Genomic DNA, 20,480 nt, shown 5'->3' with positions numbered 1-20,480 from the left:
TTATATTTCATAGAAAATTGGTTAATCTGAGAAAACATTTGGATCATGAATGACATAGGGTGATCTATCAAACCTAAAACTCTCATAAATTGGGGCACCTGGGTGGCTCAGTCAGCTGAGTGACCGACTCTTGATTTCAGCTCAGGTCATAGTCTCAGGGTCCTGGGATTGAGTCCCATGTGGGGCTCCAAGCTCAGTGGGGGTTCTGCTTGAGAGATGCTCTCTCTTTCTCTCCCTCATGCTCTCTCTCTAAAATAAATAAATCCTTAAAAAAAAAAAAAAAGCATTCCCACAGGTTTCGCTGAGTTGGAAAATGGAGATGGAGAAAAGCTTACATAAAACAATCCCATTTCTGTAAACGACACTCGATATGGAGGCATCGATATTCACAAAGCTGGGTGTACTGATTGTAGAGGATTCGGGTCTAAGGAACCAAATGTGGAAGGACAGATGCTAGCTCAGTAACACGCTGGCCCGGGGGAACGGCTGGCAGCCGCGTGGAGAGATGGAAGCCTGACAACAGTCCAACCCGTCTGAAGCATCCACCTGCTTTGAGATAACATGCTTCTTATTCGCTGATCTAAGTCCCCAGATCCACAGCAGACAGACCCCTGGCCTTGGGGCGAGAAGGTCCCAAACTTTCCCAGTTGCCTGTTCAAAGCCACATCCACCTTCCGAAGAGTCAAGCAAGTTTTCTGGCAAATCTTTTTCTTTCTTAGGTCACAGGACTGATTTTACTAACCTCCCTTTGTGTATCTGTGGGCCTTGGCCTCCCTTTGCAGAACAATGGGGCGTTCCTGCACATCAGCCCCTGAGCAACGGAGATAGGGTTTGTGGCCGGCACCATGGAGTCTGCCAGGGATGGAGAGATGCAGCGGACCACCCCCTCCCTTCACCGACCCACTCCTAACCCCTCTGCAAATCTCTGGGCCCGGCAGAAACACTGTATGTTAGTGACTGGAACTAAAATTTTAAAAAGTTAAATTAAAAAATCAAGTTTATTATTTAGTGAATTAAGTCAAAAATGAACTAAAAGGTATACGTGATTGGCACTTTCCCTGCCTTCAGGAGAGGCATATTCTAGACTGGGTCCATCAGACAAGCTGCAGTTCCCTGCTCCTCTGACCTCGCGTGTAGCTTTCTTACCATGATGAGGATCTGTGGTGTGTGTTTCTTGGACAGATCAATGATATCCACTCCATTATAGTAGAGATTTTCAAAGCAGCCGTGAAAGTCTTTATGTGGGAATGCCACTGATTTTCCATGTCCAGGAATCCCTCCAAAGCTGATCTTAGAAAGAAAAAATGACATAAATAATATTGCTTAATGATTTTCTGATTGTCTGCCTAAAACACGTATGCTCAGCAGGTATGGGATAATTGCCTCCAATCTATCTGGCATTATTTTAACATTAACATGTTAATTTCAGGTGAATTTTTAGACATAGAGGTACTGGTTCTTTCTTTATTACATTTAGATAAGTAGGTTAAATACACCTTCTCGCAATTTGCTACTCAAAGGGCTATGTCACTTCAGCTGATGGGGAATGTTGTACATTCATTTCCACGGTCACTTTTGATCTGGGTGACAAGGCGGCTGACCGTGATGACATTCTACTTTACAAACCTTCCTAGAACCCAGCTTCAGGGTCCGGGTCTTTGCCAGGACACTGCTGATGGGTTAGAATAATGAAGGCATCGATAATCTCATTCAGGACCAGGCTCTGCAGCTGGCCTCCTCAGCTGAGGCCACTTACACTAGATGAATGTTGAAATCATCCCCTTTGCTCTGATAGATGTGCTGAGCAGAACTGGCAGAACAAAAGGTGCTCTCCAGTGCCAGTTAGATACATGCGGGCAACACGCTGGGGATGCATTAAGCCTTTAAATGTCCCTAGAAATGGTATTTTGAATCGCCTGACTCTGGCTCTCTCGTTCCTCGAAAAAGCAGGTTGGAATGTATGGTGATTACTTCTCCAAGCACCCTAGATTGCTAATTCTGTTTACGATCGCCCTAAAACACAGAGATCTCCAAAGGAATGGGTCATGGCCAACACCAGAGATAACACAGAAAGCCGTCCAGACACGTGTATTTTACTGTGCCGCCTGTCATACTGATAGCTCTTCATCCACACACTTCCCGAATTCAACAACTACTTCCTCCCAGGGAAGAACTCACAGCTATGAGTGATACAACATCTCAACAATGCACATGGGTCTCTCTCTGGGCCGACATCACCCATGGGAAATGTTTCACCAGAATTCCAAATTACTAGCAATGAGAATCTCTCTGTGCAGCAGTGTTTTCTTAAAAGGTTATGTTGCGTTTAAATAACAAAATCTGTAATACTTGTAAAGAAATGTTCACACCTTATAATCAAGATCCAAGTAGTAGGACTTGCCCTCGGCCTGGAAATGCTGACTGTGCCTGTCCACAGTGAAGTGGACATGCGTGTTCCCGAGCTCGATGAGGACAGAATGCCAGTGCTCGTCATCCAGCAGGTTGCCCAGGGTGAGGGTCGCTTGGGCATCAGGGGAGGGCAGGTTAGCATGGCCTACAAGGACAGGCAAAGCAAATGAACTGCCCCATCCAACCCGGTACCATGGGAGTTGGGAGGCCAATTCAGTACCATGGCTGCCGTGTGGGAGGTCAACATGCCCCCCAGTCACTTTCCTTGCACACTTCTATCCAGAGAACTGGTCAACTGCCTTTACCTCAGCCTCATGTACAACCTTCTCTCACTCGGGAATGATTTCTTCTACCTTTCTTGTGTTTGTTATTATTAATTATTGCATTTTCGTTTTCTTGGAAGTATCTTCTTCCGAGAACCTCATGAAGCACATGGCCTCACGGCTCCTGAGAACCTCACGAAGAGCACTGTCTCACGGTTTCAGGGATCCACCCCTTGTCTTTGCAATACTACCAGGTTGTTTACTGAACATGTGCAAATGGTCTTACACACTAATCGAGCTATAAAACTTGTTACAGCAAAGTATATTCAGGATACATGCGTGTTCTCTGTAGTACACCCCAACTATGGAGCGACCACACTTCCATTTGCCCAGACCATTCTGTTTCATGCCCCTTGCTCCAGAGTAATTATTTCTAGGGTCTTCTTTCTTTCTTGAAAGTGTTCTGGTTTCAGGATAAATTAGCTACTTAACTGTGAAAAACTAAGCATAAAAAGATACTTCCATCTAAAGAGGTATATTTTTGAAAACACCCACTGGGAACTTTTTACCTGAATTAAGCAATAAGATGAGCTTTCCTCTAACTAACTGCAGGGTGATGTGTTTGCCGTTTTGTCCTTCTCTGTGGAATAGAATCCCGTCAGTCTGCCTGGTTTTAAATTTCAAAGAAATAACATCTTTTGCTGGACTCATGGATTTCTGATTAAATGTGTATAGCAAGAAGCTTTTCCCATCAAAGTTAACCATCTCGGATCCTATAGCGGGAGAAATTAGAAAATAATCTAAGTATAATACATCTTTACTCATGCAATGAAATGAGCAAATTGACACAAACACATGCACACATAATATATCTCTGGTCTGTTTAGTGCAGAGGGGAAAAAATGGTGCTGCCCATCCTCCCTGATACCTGTAGTTGAGATCCCTAACCTCTACTCTTTGCCTTTTCTGACATTTTCCCTAACATGTATCAGCTAGAAATACTTCTGTTGACTAAGCCCAATTGTGTCTGCCTTTGTACTGGCCATTTCTCATCCTGTAAACAACAAAAATCGGTAAAACAGTTGAAGTCACTCCCCACGGTGGCACATCGTGGCTACAAAGTTGCCATTGTCCCTCAGCTCTCTGATAGTCTTATTTTTCCCACTATCAAGGTCACTTGCATTCTCTTTATTGAAAAAGTTATATTTTGTCATTAATGTAAAAAGAACACTGGTCAAAGCAACCAAAGACAGAACAGGAGACACACAAAGGGATTCATACTACCCAGAAGAATCTCTGGTATTTCTCATATTTCACAAGTAAAAAGACAAGACGTTACTGTCCTTAAAAAGTCAAAAACCGTATGATTTTACTCATACGTGGAATCTAAAAACAAAAGAAATGAATAAACAAACAGAAAGCAGAACCAGACCTATAAATGCTGAGAACTGGTGGCTATCAAAGGGACAGGGTGGGGGATGGGTAAAGTGGGTGATGTGGAGTGGCAAGTTCGGGCTTCCGGTCATGAAATGAGTGAATAAGTCACGGTGTGAAAGGTATGGCCAGGAAATTAGTCAACGATATTCTAATCGAGTTGTATGGGGATGTGCGGCAGCCACACTGGTGGTGAACATCGTACAACCCATAAAATCGTCAAATCACCATTTTGTACACCTGACGCTAATGTAACATTGTGTGTACGCTGCACTCAAATTTTTGAAAAAGAGGTTTTTTAAAATGTGTGTGTGCAATAAATGAAGGTGCAAGAGGAAGACAAAGAAACAGGAAGCTGATGTCTTCTGAGCCGATGATACGACATTGGGTTTATTTAACTTCACAAAAGCCTGGGGCCAATGTACACTAGGACCTACATTTTATTCAGACGAACTAAAATGCAAACCCTTTACATTCACAACTCTAAGGAATCCTTTATTTCATGCAGCCACCTTTTGAAAATTCAGGAGTTTGATTCTGGTTCCCATACATCATGGAAAATATATAAACACAGCAGTGTGTCTAAAAATCATGGAAACAAGCAATTATTCTCCATTGCATAGTTAAATGAACGTCTGATAAAAACATATCCTTTTGTCAAATTCGAATGAATTGTCCTGGCATTTCAGGTGAGCACAGATCTGGCCCCATCCCAGAACTGCCACTCTGCTGGCCTGGGGTGGGACCTGAGAGTCTGCTTTTCTAACGTGTCCCCTAGCGATGTAGATGATGTCAGTGCCGCTGGTCTGTTGACTACATATGAGAACCACTGCTCTAAAGAACATAGATTATATTTCCTGGCACATTCCCCTCAGGCAAAATGGAGTAGTGAAAAATTTATTGGATTTATAGAAACACAAAAGAATGGGCTGAAAATCCTTTTGTTGTAATGTTTTTGTTTCCTCTCCAGTGAGATCCCTAACACTCGTACCTAGAACAATCAACCACAAGCTAATCATCACATCTATCTTACAAGGCACATTTAACATGTGTTTTGACAGGTTCTTTAAGCCTAGAAGGGGACTGAGTTATAATCTAGAGATGTCATCAATGGAGTAAAACAAAACCACTTCAAACAACATATCTTGTAGTAAGTCCTGGTGGTTTCACTAAAATCTTAAATGGTAACAAATGTAAGCTCAGTGGAGAGGAGTTAAAACAGCACAGATAAAAATGAGGAATTGCTTTCAGAAGTCTGGAATGTGAGGCTGCTTTCTCTTCATCTGAAATGACCCACATCACTCTGCAGCCTGTATGGCCCCATGAGCTAATTTTTAAAGGTTCATTAAAAAAACAAACAAACAAAAAATGAAGAATCGTGGCAGAGAGCACAGGTGCCCACAGACCTAAAATGTGTGCTGTCTGGCCCTTTACAGAGCCTGTCATCCCACACTCAGCAACATTAGCCAGTGATCCTTTCTGAGCCAGATTCCTGACTGCTTACAGGTGGCTGTGATAAGAACCAGCTCACCGCAAGACATGTGGTGATCCTTGATCGATTTAAATATTAAAAACCCTATTTTAGATGGGAAATCACAAATTTAATTATTTTTGTTGATCTGCCTGTTGAATAATTCAATACTCTGTTTGTGGCCTTTCATGAACCTATATTTATGAAGTCAAAAAATAGGTAAATATTATGGCTCCTGTGGAATATCACAGAAGACTAGTTTTATATGGACCATCTTCCGTAGCTTCAGACCCTGCCTTGGCAGAGATTTGGCTTTGGAAAATACAGTTTTGTTATTAAAAGACAATTTTCCCCCATATTCCCTTCCTCCCCTACCCCCACACTGCCCTGACTTAATTTCCAATTTGTTCCCACAAGTACACTTTCTTTTCATTTAACATGGGTGTAGCACCCACTAGGTGCTGGGATGCTGGGAGGAAACCCAAGAGGGCAGACATGGCTTGGCCTTCCCAGAGCTGACAGTGCTCCCCTCACTTTCTCACTTCAGCTATCATGAAAAGAACACATTTCACCAGAAATAGCCTAGTCTTACTGTGGTCTGCTTAGGAAACTAGAGACAAGGACGATCACAGTCAGGAAGGAGGAAGTGGAGCACGGGAGAGGTCTTCTCTGGGGAAGTGTCTAGAGAGAAAGAGGGTAAGACCTTACCAATCATATGGCATGTGTCACACGCAATTTACAGATAGGCACCCAAAAGCAGCCAACACGGTTCAAACAATGGGCTATACTGTTGATCAAGAAGCCCCTCATGAGGGGCACCTGGGTGGCTCAGTGGGTTAAGCCTCTGCCTTCAGCTCAGGTCATGATCTCAGGGTCCTGGGATCGAGCCCCGCATCAGGCTCTCTGCTCAGCAGTGAGCCTGCTTCTCCCTCTCTCTGCCTGCCTCTCTGCCTACTTGTGATCTCTCTCTCTCTCTGTCAAATAAATGAATAAAATCTTAAAAAAAAAGAAGCCCCTCATGATAAATGTGAAGCCCATGTGATAAGTAAGAGTGTGCCCTGTCACAAGGACAACTTACAACGGGAATGTGTGGACTGGAAACTCAGTTTCAGGCCTCGTCAAAGAGAATCAATTCTACAGAATGTTGTTCACTTACAAATGTTCATGAATCAGTCACTAAACATAACATGACATTTTTAAACATGTGTCACTCATACACCATTTTTAAAGGCAATAGATTTTTTTTCAAAGATTTTATTTGACAGACAGAGATCACAAGCAGGCAGAGAGGCAGGCAGAGAGAGGAGGAAGCAGGCTCCCCGCCGAGCAGAGAGCCTGATGTGGGGCTCGATCCCAGAACCCTGGGATCATGAAGTGAGCTGAAGGCAGAGGCTTAACCCACTGAGCTGCCCTGGTGCCCCAAAGCAATAGATTTAAAAAAAAAATTAAACCAAAACATCGTATTGTGGTAGAGAAGACTTAGCTCAGGGAGTTGCAGGGCCTAGCTCTCCAAGCACGGATGGGGGACAGCCCATCTGTAGAAGCAGAGGTTCCCTCACCTTCATGCCCATGTTGGTGATAGCCATCAAAATATAGCCCCAGTTAAAACCAATAATTATAAAATAAAATCATATAAATTGGAAAAACACTTCGAATTTTCAATGAAGCATCATATCACATTTTCCATTTTGGAATGCAGGTTCTGCACTCTTGCAATGGACAAAACTACTGGTTCCCATTTTGATTCATAATAAGTGGACCTCCATCTCAAGTACCCCAATAATTTAATTAGTTGAATTACGTACAAACACATTTTTCATAACCCTTCTTGTAAAAGTTAAGTGTGATGGTAAGGGATAATTTAATGCATTATTTTGGAGTTTTTATTCAAATAAAAATATTTTAGAGTTGGTTATTTGTATTAATTATGGACATTTAAATTTTTATGATATTTATATTACATATGTAATTATATTACATATGTATTTATATTTATAGAAATATATAAATATCAAGGATATTTTGAGGTTGCTAAACAAAACCTATAAATTTCTGCTGTAACAATCTGTACATTTTAAAAATAAACACAATATTTTAATTTTTTTTAACTAGGCTCCATGCCCAGTGTGGAGCCCAACATGAGACTTGAACTCATGACCCTGAGATAGAGACCTGAGCTGATCAAGAGTCAGATGCTTAACTGACTAAGCCCCCCAGGTGCCCCAGATAAACACAATGTTTTAAAATGGCCAATTACATGTTTTACTCCCAATTTTATTTTCATGCCTGACTTGACACAGGACCAGAGTGCCACGGGGATGACTGGTAGGTCCCCATGTTGTTGGCCATTTGTGCCTACATAGTCCATATTCCCAAGGACTCATGCACTCCTTTCCTCCTTCTTCTCTCCTTCTGTCCTCCCCTCCTTCTCTCTCTCTTCCCTTATCCAGACAAACAACATGCTAATGAACAGAATACGACATTACACCACCACAGGATGGGACTAGTACAAGCTCAAGGGAATGTTTGAGAAGACACTGACCATGAACACAGGGGTCAAAGTGGAAAAGAAGGAGCAGAAGATGTCCCAGGGAAGAATAACAGTCAAGAAAGAAATGAAGGAGGACCTGGGGCCAGTGTTGGTGTCTGTGGCTTACAAAGACCTACGTCAAGGATGTCAATGAGAAACTGATCAGAGTGTGTAAATGTTACTGAAAATTTAAGAAAGCAGAGGACACCCAAACAGAAACCTTTTCAGAGTGGGATACAAAACCTAGAACAAGTCCATGGGGAATATGGCCCTGGATGCCCCCCTTCCTCGGTGCTGCTAGAGGGGCATGAGACTCTAAGAAGACCCCATGTACACACCACGTGCACTCTAGAAGTTGGGGGAAGGGAGGGATTTCCAGGTAGAGAACGTGTGTGTGCCACCCCAGGAAGCCATGAAGAATGCCTGGTGTTTTTAGGAACAGCAAATATCATTGTAATTGGAGTTTAAAGAAGTGAAACCAAAGAGAGAAGCTGCATCTAAGAGACATATTATATGCCAAGATAAGCAATATGAACATTTTCTCAATATCAACAGGGCAGTGAAAGTAGAAATGGGGGGGCAATAATTAGCACTTTGGGCTATAAATCATATCATATACAATTACTGTCAAAAACAAAAGTGCAAAGCTCTATGCTTGAACAATTGCTCTTATTAATAGTAAGAATGAAGATAAGACAGAAGCTCCACTAGTAAGCCACAGAAGCCGCATAGTTCTGCGAGTTGCCGTGACTGTTATCGGTCCAGAGTTTTAGGTTAGGAGCCCCCCCGTGGTGCACAGCTCGTGTTTGCTGACTTTAGGGTGCATGCAGGTCCTTCCCGGGACCAGGCCTGCAGCTTTGATCTCCCTGGGACTGACCTCTCCCCCAAGGAGGTGGTACCACCTCACGAAGAACATCAAGCTAATGGCAAATCGCTATCAAAGACCTTGTTCTGCTTTGAAGTCAGTAAACCTGAAGAGTAATGGTTGGAAGGAGAAGCTGATTATATGGGATCAAAGAGAAAACAGAGTATCGGTGTCCCAAGCGCTTGCCTCACTGAGCACGTTCACGGATCTCAGACACAAAAGGAGGGAAGGCGATGGCCCGTGGAAAGAGTGGGGAAAGGGCGGGAAGCATCGCGAAACCATCTCCAGTGAATGTTGCATGGAAAGGCCAACACAGAGACAGGTTTGGAAAGTGGAACCCGTCTGAGCTCAGGAAGATGGTGGAGCTAAGGCTGAAGGGGACCCTTGAATCTAGGATGGGGTCGCTTCAGGGATGGTGAGCCCCACCTCCAGAAGGTCTCCCTGCCTGTGGGATCAGCAAAGGGGCGATGGTATCCTTACTTTGCAGCGGCTCCCTGTGCCCAACAGCACCCACACCCTCCCAGACCCCGAGACCACAGAAGCCCAGAGTCCCACAGCCACTGTATGCACGCTCCTGCCTTCCTCCCTCCAGAAGCCCCTCCCTACCCCAGGTCACTCCGCAAGCCCTTCACTCAGAAAACTGTCTGACCGTCCTCCTTCCTAGGCCCCAGGACCGTGTTCCAATATTTCACATTTGTTTTGTACAATTTTATGACTTCTCATAAAATCCTGACGGAGAAAACCAATCATTTTAGAAGAGCCCTCTACATCCAGTCCCTAACACAGTTCTTTGCAAATAGCAAGTGTCCGATAAATTCTGACATGGCACGTGAAGGAACAAAGAAATGAAAGCCTGCATAATATAATAGTTATGAAAACCAAATTTGGGGGGAAGACAGAGTTTTAAAATCCTAGGTCCAGTATGGAATAGCTCTCGCAAACATCTCCATGTCTCCACGGTCAAGTTCTTCTCCCTCGAGGCCATACCAGATCCATCTGGCTGGTGTGGTTGTTGAATGAGAAAATGTCTGCTAGGTAGGATCTGACATATTAAACATTCCGCCTGTGACAGATCTCACTGACACTTTTCTGCAAAGCTAATGCTCTGATCAGGTATGAAATGAAGTGTGACCAAAAACCCAACATCCCACGATGTTACTCTTTGGGTTATTCTCCAGTTTTCTAGAAATTTTTCTTTAATATTTTTTTCTTTTTGTACTCATTTTAAAAATTTCAGTATATTCCAAATCATCAAAATGGCAACGGTAGAGTCTATTTCCCCACAGACGTCACTGAATGCGTTTCTGCTTGTGTTCATGCTCACATTGGCTGTGACTTTTATCCCAGCTCATCAGTGGGGAAAAGAGGGAAGACACAACACATAAATGATGTTCAAACAAGGTTTCACGTCAAGGAAAGTGGGGATTTGAGCAGCGAATATGGGAGAAGCCCAGAGTCATTTTGGATTACGGGGAAAACAAGATCACCTGTTGTCCCCTGCGTCCCCACACCAGGGTCACCTCAGTGCCCAAGAATGGCACCATCCATCGCAGTGAATTGCTGTGGTTGACTTGGAGCTCGTTGTTTGGATGACACACCCACTCTAAAACAGGTACCCTGCTCTCTCCTCGGATTCTCGGATTCTGAGGCTCAGTTCAGGCCCACCTCTATGTTCACCTAAAGTAACTAAAGACAGAAGTATCCAGGCTTTCCACAAAAACACACAGAGAGGGGCGCCCAGGTGGCTCAGTGGATTAAGCCTCTGCCTTCAGCCCAGGTCATGATCTCAGGGTCCTGAGATCGAGCCCCACATCAGGCTCTCTGCTCGGCTGGGAGCCTGCTTCCCGCCCCCACTCTCTCTGCCTGCCTCTCTGCCTACTTGTGATCTCTGTCTGTCAAATAAATAAGTAAGAATTAAAAAAAACACACACACACACACAGAGATGCCTAAAAAGTTAGAAACAAGTCAAGCTCGGTTTTCAGCCTGGCCATGAGAGCATGTCCCTCTGTCACTGATTTTGGGGCAGGGAGAGGGGTAAACAGCACTTACGGTACGTGCATCCGTACACTTCTATCCTCATTCCAATCCTGCCCTTGGGGCTCCAGGCTAAGGGGAGGAAGCGCAGGAACCTGGCTTCCAGGGGAGGCTGCAGTCGGTGATGCACCACGCTGTCCGCGTTTGTGTTTCCTGGAAAACTCTGGGAGAGAACGGAGAAAAGGATCAGAGTGTCTGCAGAACTCAGAGCTCCAGGCTCTTCTCCTATGGGTTAGGGACAGAAGCTTCACTCTGTTCTTATGCAAAAGCCTGCCTGCTTTATAGAAAGTCTGCTAATGTTTAAGAGGGATGTGACCACATTTCCTGGGGCCTGGATTAGTCACCATTGTTCTAAGCTTTCCTTATTTGCAGGGTGATTTACATTTCAGCAGCACCATTAAGCTGGCTGTAAACCTGCCACCCTTGAAGGCTTGCTCTTCCCCTAAAGCATTTTCCTCATCTCTAAGCAGCGAAGACGCTCTCCTGCAGCCCCACATCCAAGGCAATCAAGCATGGTGTTGCATCCCTTCCTTGCCATCCACGCAGGAAGAACCCTCGACTCTGGGGTATGAGCACTGGGAGGGACCTACACAGGGTTCTAGTTCCAAACCCTTCATTTATAAAGGCAAAACCGAAGTCCAAGAAAAGTAGAAAGAGTCTGCGGCGGTAGGGACAGCGGCTACCCGGAATGGCCAAGACTAGATTCTGGGCTTTGGATTTCAATCGCAGTGTTCTTAGTGTGCAGTCAGGTTGCCCCCAAGTTAGCCGCATTTCCGGAGCACTGGGGAGACCCACAAGACAGAGGGCTGCCCTTGCCTGGACACAGGCACCTGGCCTCAGGCTAGAAGGGGCCAGTGTGAGCATAATGGACATTGTTACAGGGGATGAGCGACTCGTTTCTCACCGCGTTGATTTCATATGCAGATCAGCATATGGGGAAACCCAAAAAAGGGTGATGCTCACATATACACACATCGATCATATCACTAATGATTTAATCTATTTTAGACAGCTATGTCGCTAATGGTTTAATCTATTTTAGACAGCTATGTTACTAATGATTTGCTCAGTTTTTCAAAGGTAACACATACATGTGAGAAGAATCGGAGAACAAAGCACAGACTCCAACATCAGGAAGTGCGTCCCCACGCAGCCTCTCCGCCCTGACCTGCAACCTCTCTTGAATGCTCCTGAAGTGCTCCGTACTTGTGTCCAGGAAGAAAAACATGGGTGGGCTTCTGATGACATGGACTTAGTTACCTCTGTCGGCGAATCCACTCCCCTCACCCCAATGGTCCTGCCTACCTTAGCATTAACTCCCGAACAGTGATCTTCCAGAAGCTGGTGTGTGCCTATGAAGTCCCCTGAGACGCTGGGCTCCTCTGTCCTGCCACATGGGCCCCAGAACCTCCGCTAGCCTCCTTCGCACCAGGATTTCGACGGGCTCTTCCTGCTCTGGGCATTTCGGTGTCTGCCCCCGACACTGTACACCCCCTTTTAAAACTGATTCCATCGACTCTTCCTCAGATTGTCCATCAGTTTTCCCAGAGGACCTATGCAACAGCAAAGCCATAACAGCCTAAGGTTTTCCAATTGTAACACAGCATCTTAGCTGAAAATGCTGCCCCATCCAAGGACCTTACTGGTCTATGATCTGAAAACAAACAGAGCCCCAGCTATGGTGCGTCTCTTCTTAAAACCTATGTCAACTGGTACATCTACCTCAATGCTATCAGTTCTTTGGAACCCCCTGTCAAAAGTTCAAGTTCTGCATTCTTTGATCTCTCCAAGTTTTATCATCCAGAGGGCCAAAGATATTCTCATAATACTCCTTCATATAATAGTAATAAAATGAGGGAACAGAAGACTTGACCCTTTCTTATGCTCCCTTACACCAGAAGGACACACTCCACCTCCCACTGCAGTTAAAAGGGTCAGACATACTCAGGCCGCACGGGAGCAAACTCGTAGTTGGGCCAAAAAGAATGCCCATCTTGTCGTTTTGCTTTGTGAAACCCTAGACCTGGCCTAACATCCAAACCCAAGCAAACCAAGCCCAATCACTACTCAGGCTTGTAAGCCATGACAAGCAGGTAGGAACAGACAGAACCAAGAACGCAGAAAACTCAAATGTGGTATCGGGGCCAGTCTCAGACCCTATAACACTTCCTCTTGGCTAGTGAATGAAACATCATCTGGGAAGCCCTCTGGCCTCTCTCTCTTGCTCAGTGAAAGCGCCATCTTTGTCCAGTGTCACCTGTTCTTCAAGGGTTGGCAACCGTTACACCAAGAGCAGGCAAACCCTCTCCATTGCCTCCGTGCTCTGAATGGGAAGTCAGGAACATGCCCTCCCTGCCCCCAGCTTCCTGCACGAACTGCAGGCTGGCGTGGGTAGGAGTTGCTTTGTACCAACATCACCACTGTCCAGCACACGCTCCTAACTGTTATTACAGGCTCCCAGACCCACTGCCTTCATCCACAAAACCAGCTTGGTCCAGCGAACTCTGAAAGTTGAGGAGCTATTACATGAGATAATACCTGACAATCATGTTCCCACACCTGCCTGGAGGTAGGCAGTCCACAAGCACCAGCCACCGTGGACATGGCCTTGGCTGCCATTTTGGTTATGGCAGGCGCATCTGGCAGAGGCTGCTCATCTGTCCAACTCTGCATCCTGTTCCTTAAACTCTGTCTCAGGTTCAAGACCTGAGACGTGCAGATCACCGTCGGCTCCCACATTCACTGTGATGCCAAGGTTACAATTCAACCTCAGAACTGAAGTCCATGTTTATCTGAGGGTAACTGACAAAAACTAGGAAAGGTATTTGAACCAATTGTTTTATTTTCCTTGGATATCATTACTTCCTTCTGAAGCACTTTGTCCGTGGAAGGTAAATTCTGGACACCTTCATTCAGACTGTGTGATGGCAATGCCATATAGCAAAAGGAATTTCTAGTGCTGTTTTAATGGAATTTAGACAGAATACTATTTAAGGAATATTTCAAGTGGCAATAATGTCTTAATAGTTTATGAAAAGAGGAGATTCAGAAGGCACTCTTTAAAACTTCTGAGAATCTGTATACGAAGCATTTATCACACACGATTTTAATTACATTCAGATATTGGAACATATGTATGTATGTGTGAATAGCTGTGTGACCATGATAATTCATTCTAATTTTAAGGAACCACATTATTTTTGTCTTACAAAGAAATATCACCAGTCCCTTTGGGTAGAAATCAATCATGCATTTCTTTAAAGATACAGAAGTTAAATGAAATGACTGGCACAGGACGGATCCCTACTAGCATGTCACTCTCAATTTCAGGGCTCATTACTGAAATGATCCCATATATTTTGGTGAAGCTAGTGTTTATCTCTTAAGAGGTAGTGTAATCTGTTCTTTGCCGTATGTATCTTTGCTTTGGTTTTCCAGAACGGATCTGGGTGAACAGGCCACACAGACTTGCAGGAACAAAGGCCCACTCTGTGTTCTAGTAAATGGGAAGATGAACGAAGACCCGTGCTGTGTTCTAGTAAGTGGGAAGATGAAAACCCCATCTTCCCCATCTCTCATGACAGGAGTGACCTCGGGGAAGCCAGCATTTTCGTGTGTAAAGTAAGAACAAGAAAACCTCTCTTACAATTTTGATGAGTTAGTGGGAGGAGTTCCATGGGCCTGTCTTTCTGGCATCCCTCTTGGCTCGCTAGCATTAAGAAACACACCGACAAGACTCTCCCCATGACTGATCACCAGGGACACTTCATCTGGACACGGACTCAACATTCGGTCACTTTAAAGGCATCACATTGAATCCTTTGTCCACTACTAGGAGCAGACGATGTCTGATGAAGTCTTCTGTTTCCACGTTAGTTAGGTTGAAGGTAACCCAAGTCCATGGCTTGGGCTCCGCTCACGTGCTATAAACATGTTTCTGAGATAATTTCTTTTAGGAATCGGTGACATTTCTGAAAAGCTGCCAACTCTGCAGTGATTTAGTTAGCAGTCTATGTTAGTAGACTATAAATCCGGAGAAGGGATCATTGGGAGACTTCCGCGGAGCCATGGACTCAGTTGTAAACTGAGTCATCACAATTCCACATTGGAGTCAACAAATGACCTCAAGATGCCTATTATGTATTTGTCATTTCAGGTTTGAAATATCTGTGTCCTAAGGTCACAGTCACTGGTGACTTTTATACCAATGCCTTCTTTCCGAACACAAGCGGTGTTGCCTATAGAAACAGGTGTTGGTGATTTTAAAAATAAATAAATATTAAGCCTCTACTGTGGGCCCCTAGGAAATCCAAGCTTCATTATTCACTCACCGATGTTCATTTTATTTTAAGACCTCTGAGGTAGGAGGAAGGATGTTGCCAGGATCAAGAGAGTGTGCAAGAATCCCAAGCTCTAATTCTGGCCATTTTAATTCCGGGGCCATGATGGTCTTGGGCAAGATGCTTAAATCTCCCCACATCTCAGCTTCTTCATGAGCAATGGGGGAATAATAATAATTACTGTTACTATTAAAAATAATATTTTGTCCCCATTATTTCCAGAGGCTCACGGACCATGAAAGGACATACTAAAATTATTTCCTGTCATTTTACTGAGTGAGCCGGACTGGGATGTCAGAAGTATGACCTGGAGGGAGGGCCTGACCCCTTAGATGTCAGTCAGCCAGGCGCTTCGTGCGAGGTGAACGCTAGAGTTTAACTCGTGCAGATGAGTTGACTTCAACAGTGTCCTAGAAAGTGAACGAATAATCTCCCTTCTCACTTAAAACAACCAGACAGGTGCCTGATGAGCATCTTCTGATGTGACAATCTCGGTGTGTCGGAAAAAATGTGCACTTAGTAAGCATATCCTGGTTTCTTTCACGGACTCAGTGGAAGCAAGTCACACCGTCAAACCAGTGACTGAGCAAAAAGAGATGACCATGTCTCTGGGTCCCAGCACCTTCCCCTACCTGGAGAGGGAACCCGCCCTGTGACTGAGCACAGCTACACCTACCAGAAACCCATAGCGCCTGGCCCTGGACTCATCCACATCCCAAGGCCAAAGCAGGTGCAGGAAACAGGGTCCCGAATGCTGCTCTTCATTAATGTGCTTTTGTAATCTCAGCTGTATAAAAGGATAATGTAAACATATCCAAAATATTATTGAAATGAAGTATTTTTAAAACACGTTGAGAAGTTGTAGGCCTTTACTGCTTAGTTTTACCATCTGCTTGAAATACAAACCCAGCAGACAAGACAAGACAGGTTTCTGAGTCTGTAAAAAAACCAGTAGGGTTTCACAATGCTCCTCCCTTCCCTATCTTCTTAGGTGATCAGGAGAAATACATTTTATAAGCTATCTGGAAGGCCCACTGGTGTTGGCAAAGAGGTTGAAAGTAGAGAAAAAGCCAGAAAAAAATATTTCCAATAGAAAAAATTCATACTTTAAAAGCAATGTATGGTTATTGAAAACAATACCAGAACATCGCAAAAAAAGGTGTGTGGTTTGATACGTGGCACGAGCTTATTTTCTGGAAACTGAATTAGCTTTCAGTATTTGAAGAGTGACACCAAAGAACAAAATGAAGTATTGTTAGTGTTATAAGAAATGCCTCAAATGAGTGTTTAATAGTGTGCCTCTCCTATCAGCAACTTGAAGGAATTAAATAAGTTAATTGAATGAGAAGAATTAAATATATAACTTGACTTAAATATAAACTTGACTCCAGGCACAGTTTTGGGGCATTCTTTAACAACTCAGATTATTGGCAGAATAGCATGATCCTCTTAGCCTCCTGCATATGTTCAAAATAATGATATATCAAATGGGTTATTTGTACAAAATTTAGAAGATTTCTCATCGAGAAATATCCGTGACTTGAAGAGATACCATATGTATTTAATTCAACATTAAAATACCTTATAAAGTAGGGAACCTGGGGCGCCTTGGTGGCTCAGTGGGTTAAAGCCTCTGCCTTCGGCTCAGGTCATGATCCCAGGGTCCAGGGATCGAGCCCCATGTCAGGTTCTCTGCTCCACAGGTAGTCTGCTTCCTCCTCTCTCTCTGCCTGCCTCTCTGCCTACTTGTGATCTCTGTCTGTCAAATAAATAATTTAAAAAATACATATTTAAAGTAGGGATAAATTGTGTCCCCCACCCCTAATTCATATGTAGAAGCCTGAACCCCCCCCCCCCATACTTCTGAATGTGACTGTTTGGAGAAGGGTCTATAAAGAGGTGATCAAGGTAAATTGAGGCCATTGGAGTGAGTCCTGATCTGACGAGCCTGGGTCGTTACAAGAGGAAATCTGGACACACAGAGACCCCAGGGAATGTGCACATGGAAGGAAGATCCCGTGAATACCCAGGGAGATGTCACACATCAACTGCAGCACAATAAATTGGGGGGGGGGCGTCACACCAGCATTAGATGCCTTGAGCAAAAACTCCCCATTTTTAAATAACTTCTGAGGGAGACTGAATACCACTGGGCAACTAAAAAAATACTTCTGAAACCTTCTCAGTGGCTTCCCATTTCTTTCAAGAGGCTAACTGCCAGGTGTCTGGCCAGCTCAGACAGAGGAGCATGCAACTTTTGATCTCAGGGTCTTGAGTTCAAACCGCACCTGGGGTTTATTAAATAAGTTACTCGGTAAATAAACTTTAAATAAATATATATTTTTAAGAGGCAAATGGCCCATTTTAATACAGGGGAACAAGCAAACAATCCTGCAGTAGTAGAATGAAAATGTTTTCCGAAATGAAATTCTGAAATGAAAGTTCCGAATGAAATGTTTTTCAATATTTTCTTCTCCAGTAGATATTTGGATTTATCCTAGACTGTTTATAAGGGAAACACACTTACCCTCCCAAGATTCTGCTGTCATACATACAAAAAATCAGAGTCACTTCTGAGTGGTAGGCACAACTTTGCATTCAAAGGAAGTGTTAATTTTTATAGGATTTAACCAAATAAGTTAAAACTTGTAGCAAGATCAAATAGCTGTTTTTCAACTAATTGTCTATCTAAAGTTGTTTTGGTCATTTTAGAAACCCCTTGCCCCCCAAAAAGCTCTTTTCTTAGCATTTTAAATTTGAGTCACCAATACTGTTAAACAAAAATGATTAGGGTCACTATGAGTTCAGAATTAATTCTGACCCAAGAATTGTACTTAGAATAGGAAAAAAGAAATACACATCTGAGAAGCAAGTCGAAGTGAGTATGAAGTAAGTCCTTTGCTGCGTCGACTGACCATTTTCCAGGGAAGATAAAAGGCTGTGGGGGCCAGAGCAGAGGGAAGAAAATTCTCCATGGGTTTCTCCCATTTCTGCACATCTTACAGAGCGAAGCCCTGACTGTCTTTTCTTCTGAACTGTCTTCAAAGGACATTTATATAGAAAGCAGCCCTGTAAGATCATTTTTTTTTTTTCCTTCCAGGCAAAGGGCAGGCATGCTTCCTGCACAAAAGACTCAGGTTCTCAGACTCTTGTAACATAAGCCCCTGAGTGTGCAGTCATCCACCTGGGCATGACACACACTCACATGACACACGTGTGATGTAGGGTCAAGGAGAACCAAGGCCAGGATGCGATGCTGCCTGCCAATAACCAAGTCAGCCCCACGCTCCCCATCTCTGACCCAGGAGTCTCCCATCTCCTCCCACATTCAGGAAAGAGGAAGGCGAACTTGTTGCAAATAGAGCAAAAACTCAAACACCTCATAGTTCTAGATGGAAAGTCTGAAGTTCATCTCCCCGCAGACTTCTGAGAACATGTAGGGAAAAAGGCATAGGACTAAACACTCTACTTCATTCAAGCCGCTATGTAAACATTTGTACATTTGACTATATCGGTCTGTTATGTTTTTCTCTTTTGTTTGCTTTTATTAATGCATGAATCCAAATTATTTTTTAATTTATTTTTAAATGTTACACTGTTTCTTAATTAAAAAAATACCAAGAAAAAACAAAATGTGGTCTGTGTTCTCACTAGCAAGAAAACTCCTGTTGACATGAAAAATAAATGAGAAACATAAATGGCTTTGGCTAGAAAAGTCAAGTAGTGCAGAACAGCTTAACATGCAGAAGCCACTCTTCCTGCCCTCTCCCTGTCCCCAGTTAGCCATTGTTTATAGTTTATTATAATTGTCTTCTGCGTTTACTGCTTCCCACCTTTTTTTTTTTTTTCCAGATTTTCTAGTAGGGATCCCCGTGATTAGAGACAGGCAGACATGAAGTCCCCGGCTAAGGCACAACAGGGGCCATTCCTCTACCACAGAATCCTTCCCATCACTAACCATGTTCTAGAGAAGCTCCAGCCGATATCCCAGGCACTGGGGGAAATATTAGCAAATACTGCTCATGCCTCCCCCCAGCAGGAAAGCAAGCTGGATCCACAAAACACCAGTCCCTGATACCTGGATAGATCCCTCCTCCTTTCTCCTCCAAAAGGTAAGCAGGGAGGAGAGATCCACCCAGGTCCCAATCTTCAGAAAGACCGATCAGGAGCTCATGTTTGGTTTAATCATTAAGCCCAATCAAGTGAAGTCATGTTAGTAAACTGCTTAGCACTCATTTTTATTCAACACGTGGCATGATAAGAAAGCATGCCTCTCATTACCTACACACTGCATTTGCTCAATGGTAAGTTTTGTGACGCTATATTCTACTCAACGTATTTGGTCTCCACAGTTTGTCTCTGCAGTAAAATTCCACCTACATAAAATTTTCACAGATTTGGAAGAAATCTGCTGAAGAATTATGTTCTGTGTACAACTCAGATCTTTTCCATTTCAAAATGTTTACCTCTGTAATTCAGTATGCTTGACGATCTCATTTATAATCTCAGGGTATGTTTTAGACTCTTTAAATATGCAGACTAAACTAGAATCTGGGATTCCAGAGACACAGGGGGTGATGACATTATAGTCTGAGATCCTGCTAGTGTCAGGGAGGACTTCCCATCTCTTGGAGAGGGCACTAGACAAAACTGATGCGAGGCAGATGAACAGGAGAAGTGTGTTCATACAGATGGGAGAGGAGAAGCTAGCTCAGGGCTGAAGCTGGAGGCTAATTAGACCTCATTTAGCAGGGAAAGAGGGAGGAGGCAGGGATCATAAGGGAAGAACAAAGTAGTTGCTTTAGGAAAGACAAATGGGTTTTAGGGAGAATGAGCCAGAGATGGGGCAAGATTTGTTTATGCAGGTGAAAGCGGTTTTTCTTTTTCTGCACCATGAACAGAGGATGTGGCAAGGATTTAGGGTGGGTTTATCTCAGTCTCTCTCCTGGGAGTGGATCCACCTCGAGGAGGGTACTCACAGCTGCCTCACCTCTCAGAAGCGGCTGCTTTGAGTCAGATTAGCACCTTGAAGGCTTCTTTCTGCAGCTGTTCCCCAATGCCTTCAGGTTAAAATCTTTTTAATGCCAGCTCAGGGTTCAGAGAGGGTCCCACTAGGAGCCCCTCCCCCTGTGT

General features: G+C 43.9%; 1 protein-coding gene across 1 annotated transcript in view; it reads right to left on the bottom strand.

Moving 5' to 3' along the window:
* Positions 1–20,480, bottom strand: part of LOC125084687 (contactin-associated protein-like 3) — a 158,984-nt gene that overhangs the window by 92,017 nt on the left and 46,487 nt on the right. Inside the window, exons 4-7 of the mRNA XM_047702357.1 lie at positions 11,023–11,170; positions 3,242–3,445; positions 2,370–2,554; positions 1,147–1,290 (exon numbers count right to left, since the gene is read on the bottom strand). Coding sequence (XP_047558313.1) covers positions 1,147–1,290; positions 2,370–2,554; positions 3,242–3,445; positions 11,023–11,170 — 681 coding nt within the window. The remainder of the gene's footprint in view (positions 1–1,146; positions 1,291–2,369; positions 2,555–3,241; positions 3,446–11,022; positions 11,171–20,480) is intronic.

Source organism: Lutra lutra, chromosome 14, assembly GCF_902655055.1.
Source record: "Lutra lutra chromosome 14, mLutLut1.2, whole genome shotgun sequence".
Classification (NCBI taxonomy): domain Eukaryota; kingdom Metazoa; phylum Chordata; class Mammalia; order Carnivora; family Mustelidae; genus Lutra; species Lutra lutra.
The sequence above is the reverse complement of the archived record's forward strand: the minus strand, read 5'-3'. Positions and strand labels throughout refer to the sequence as shown.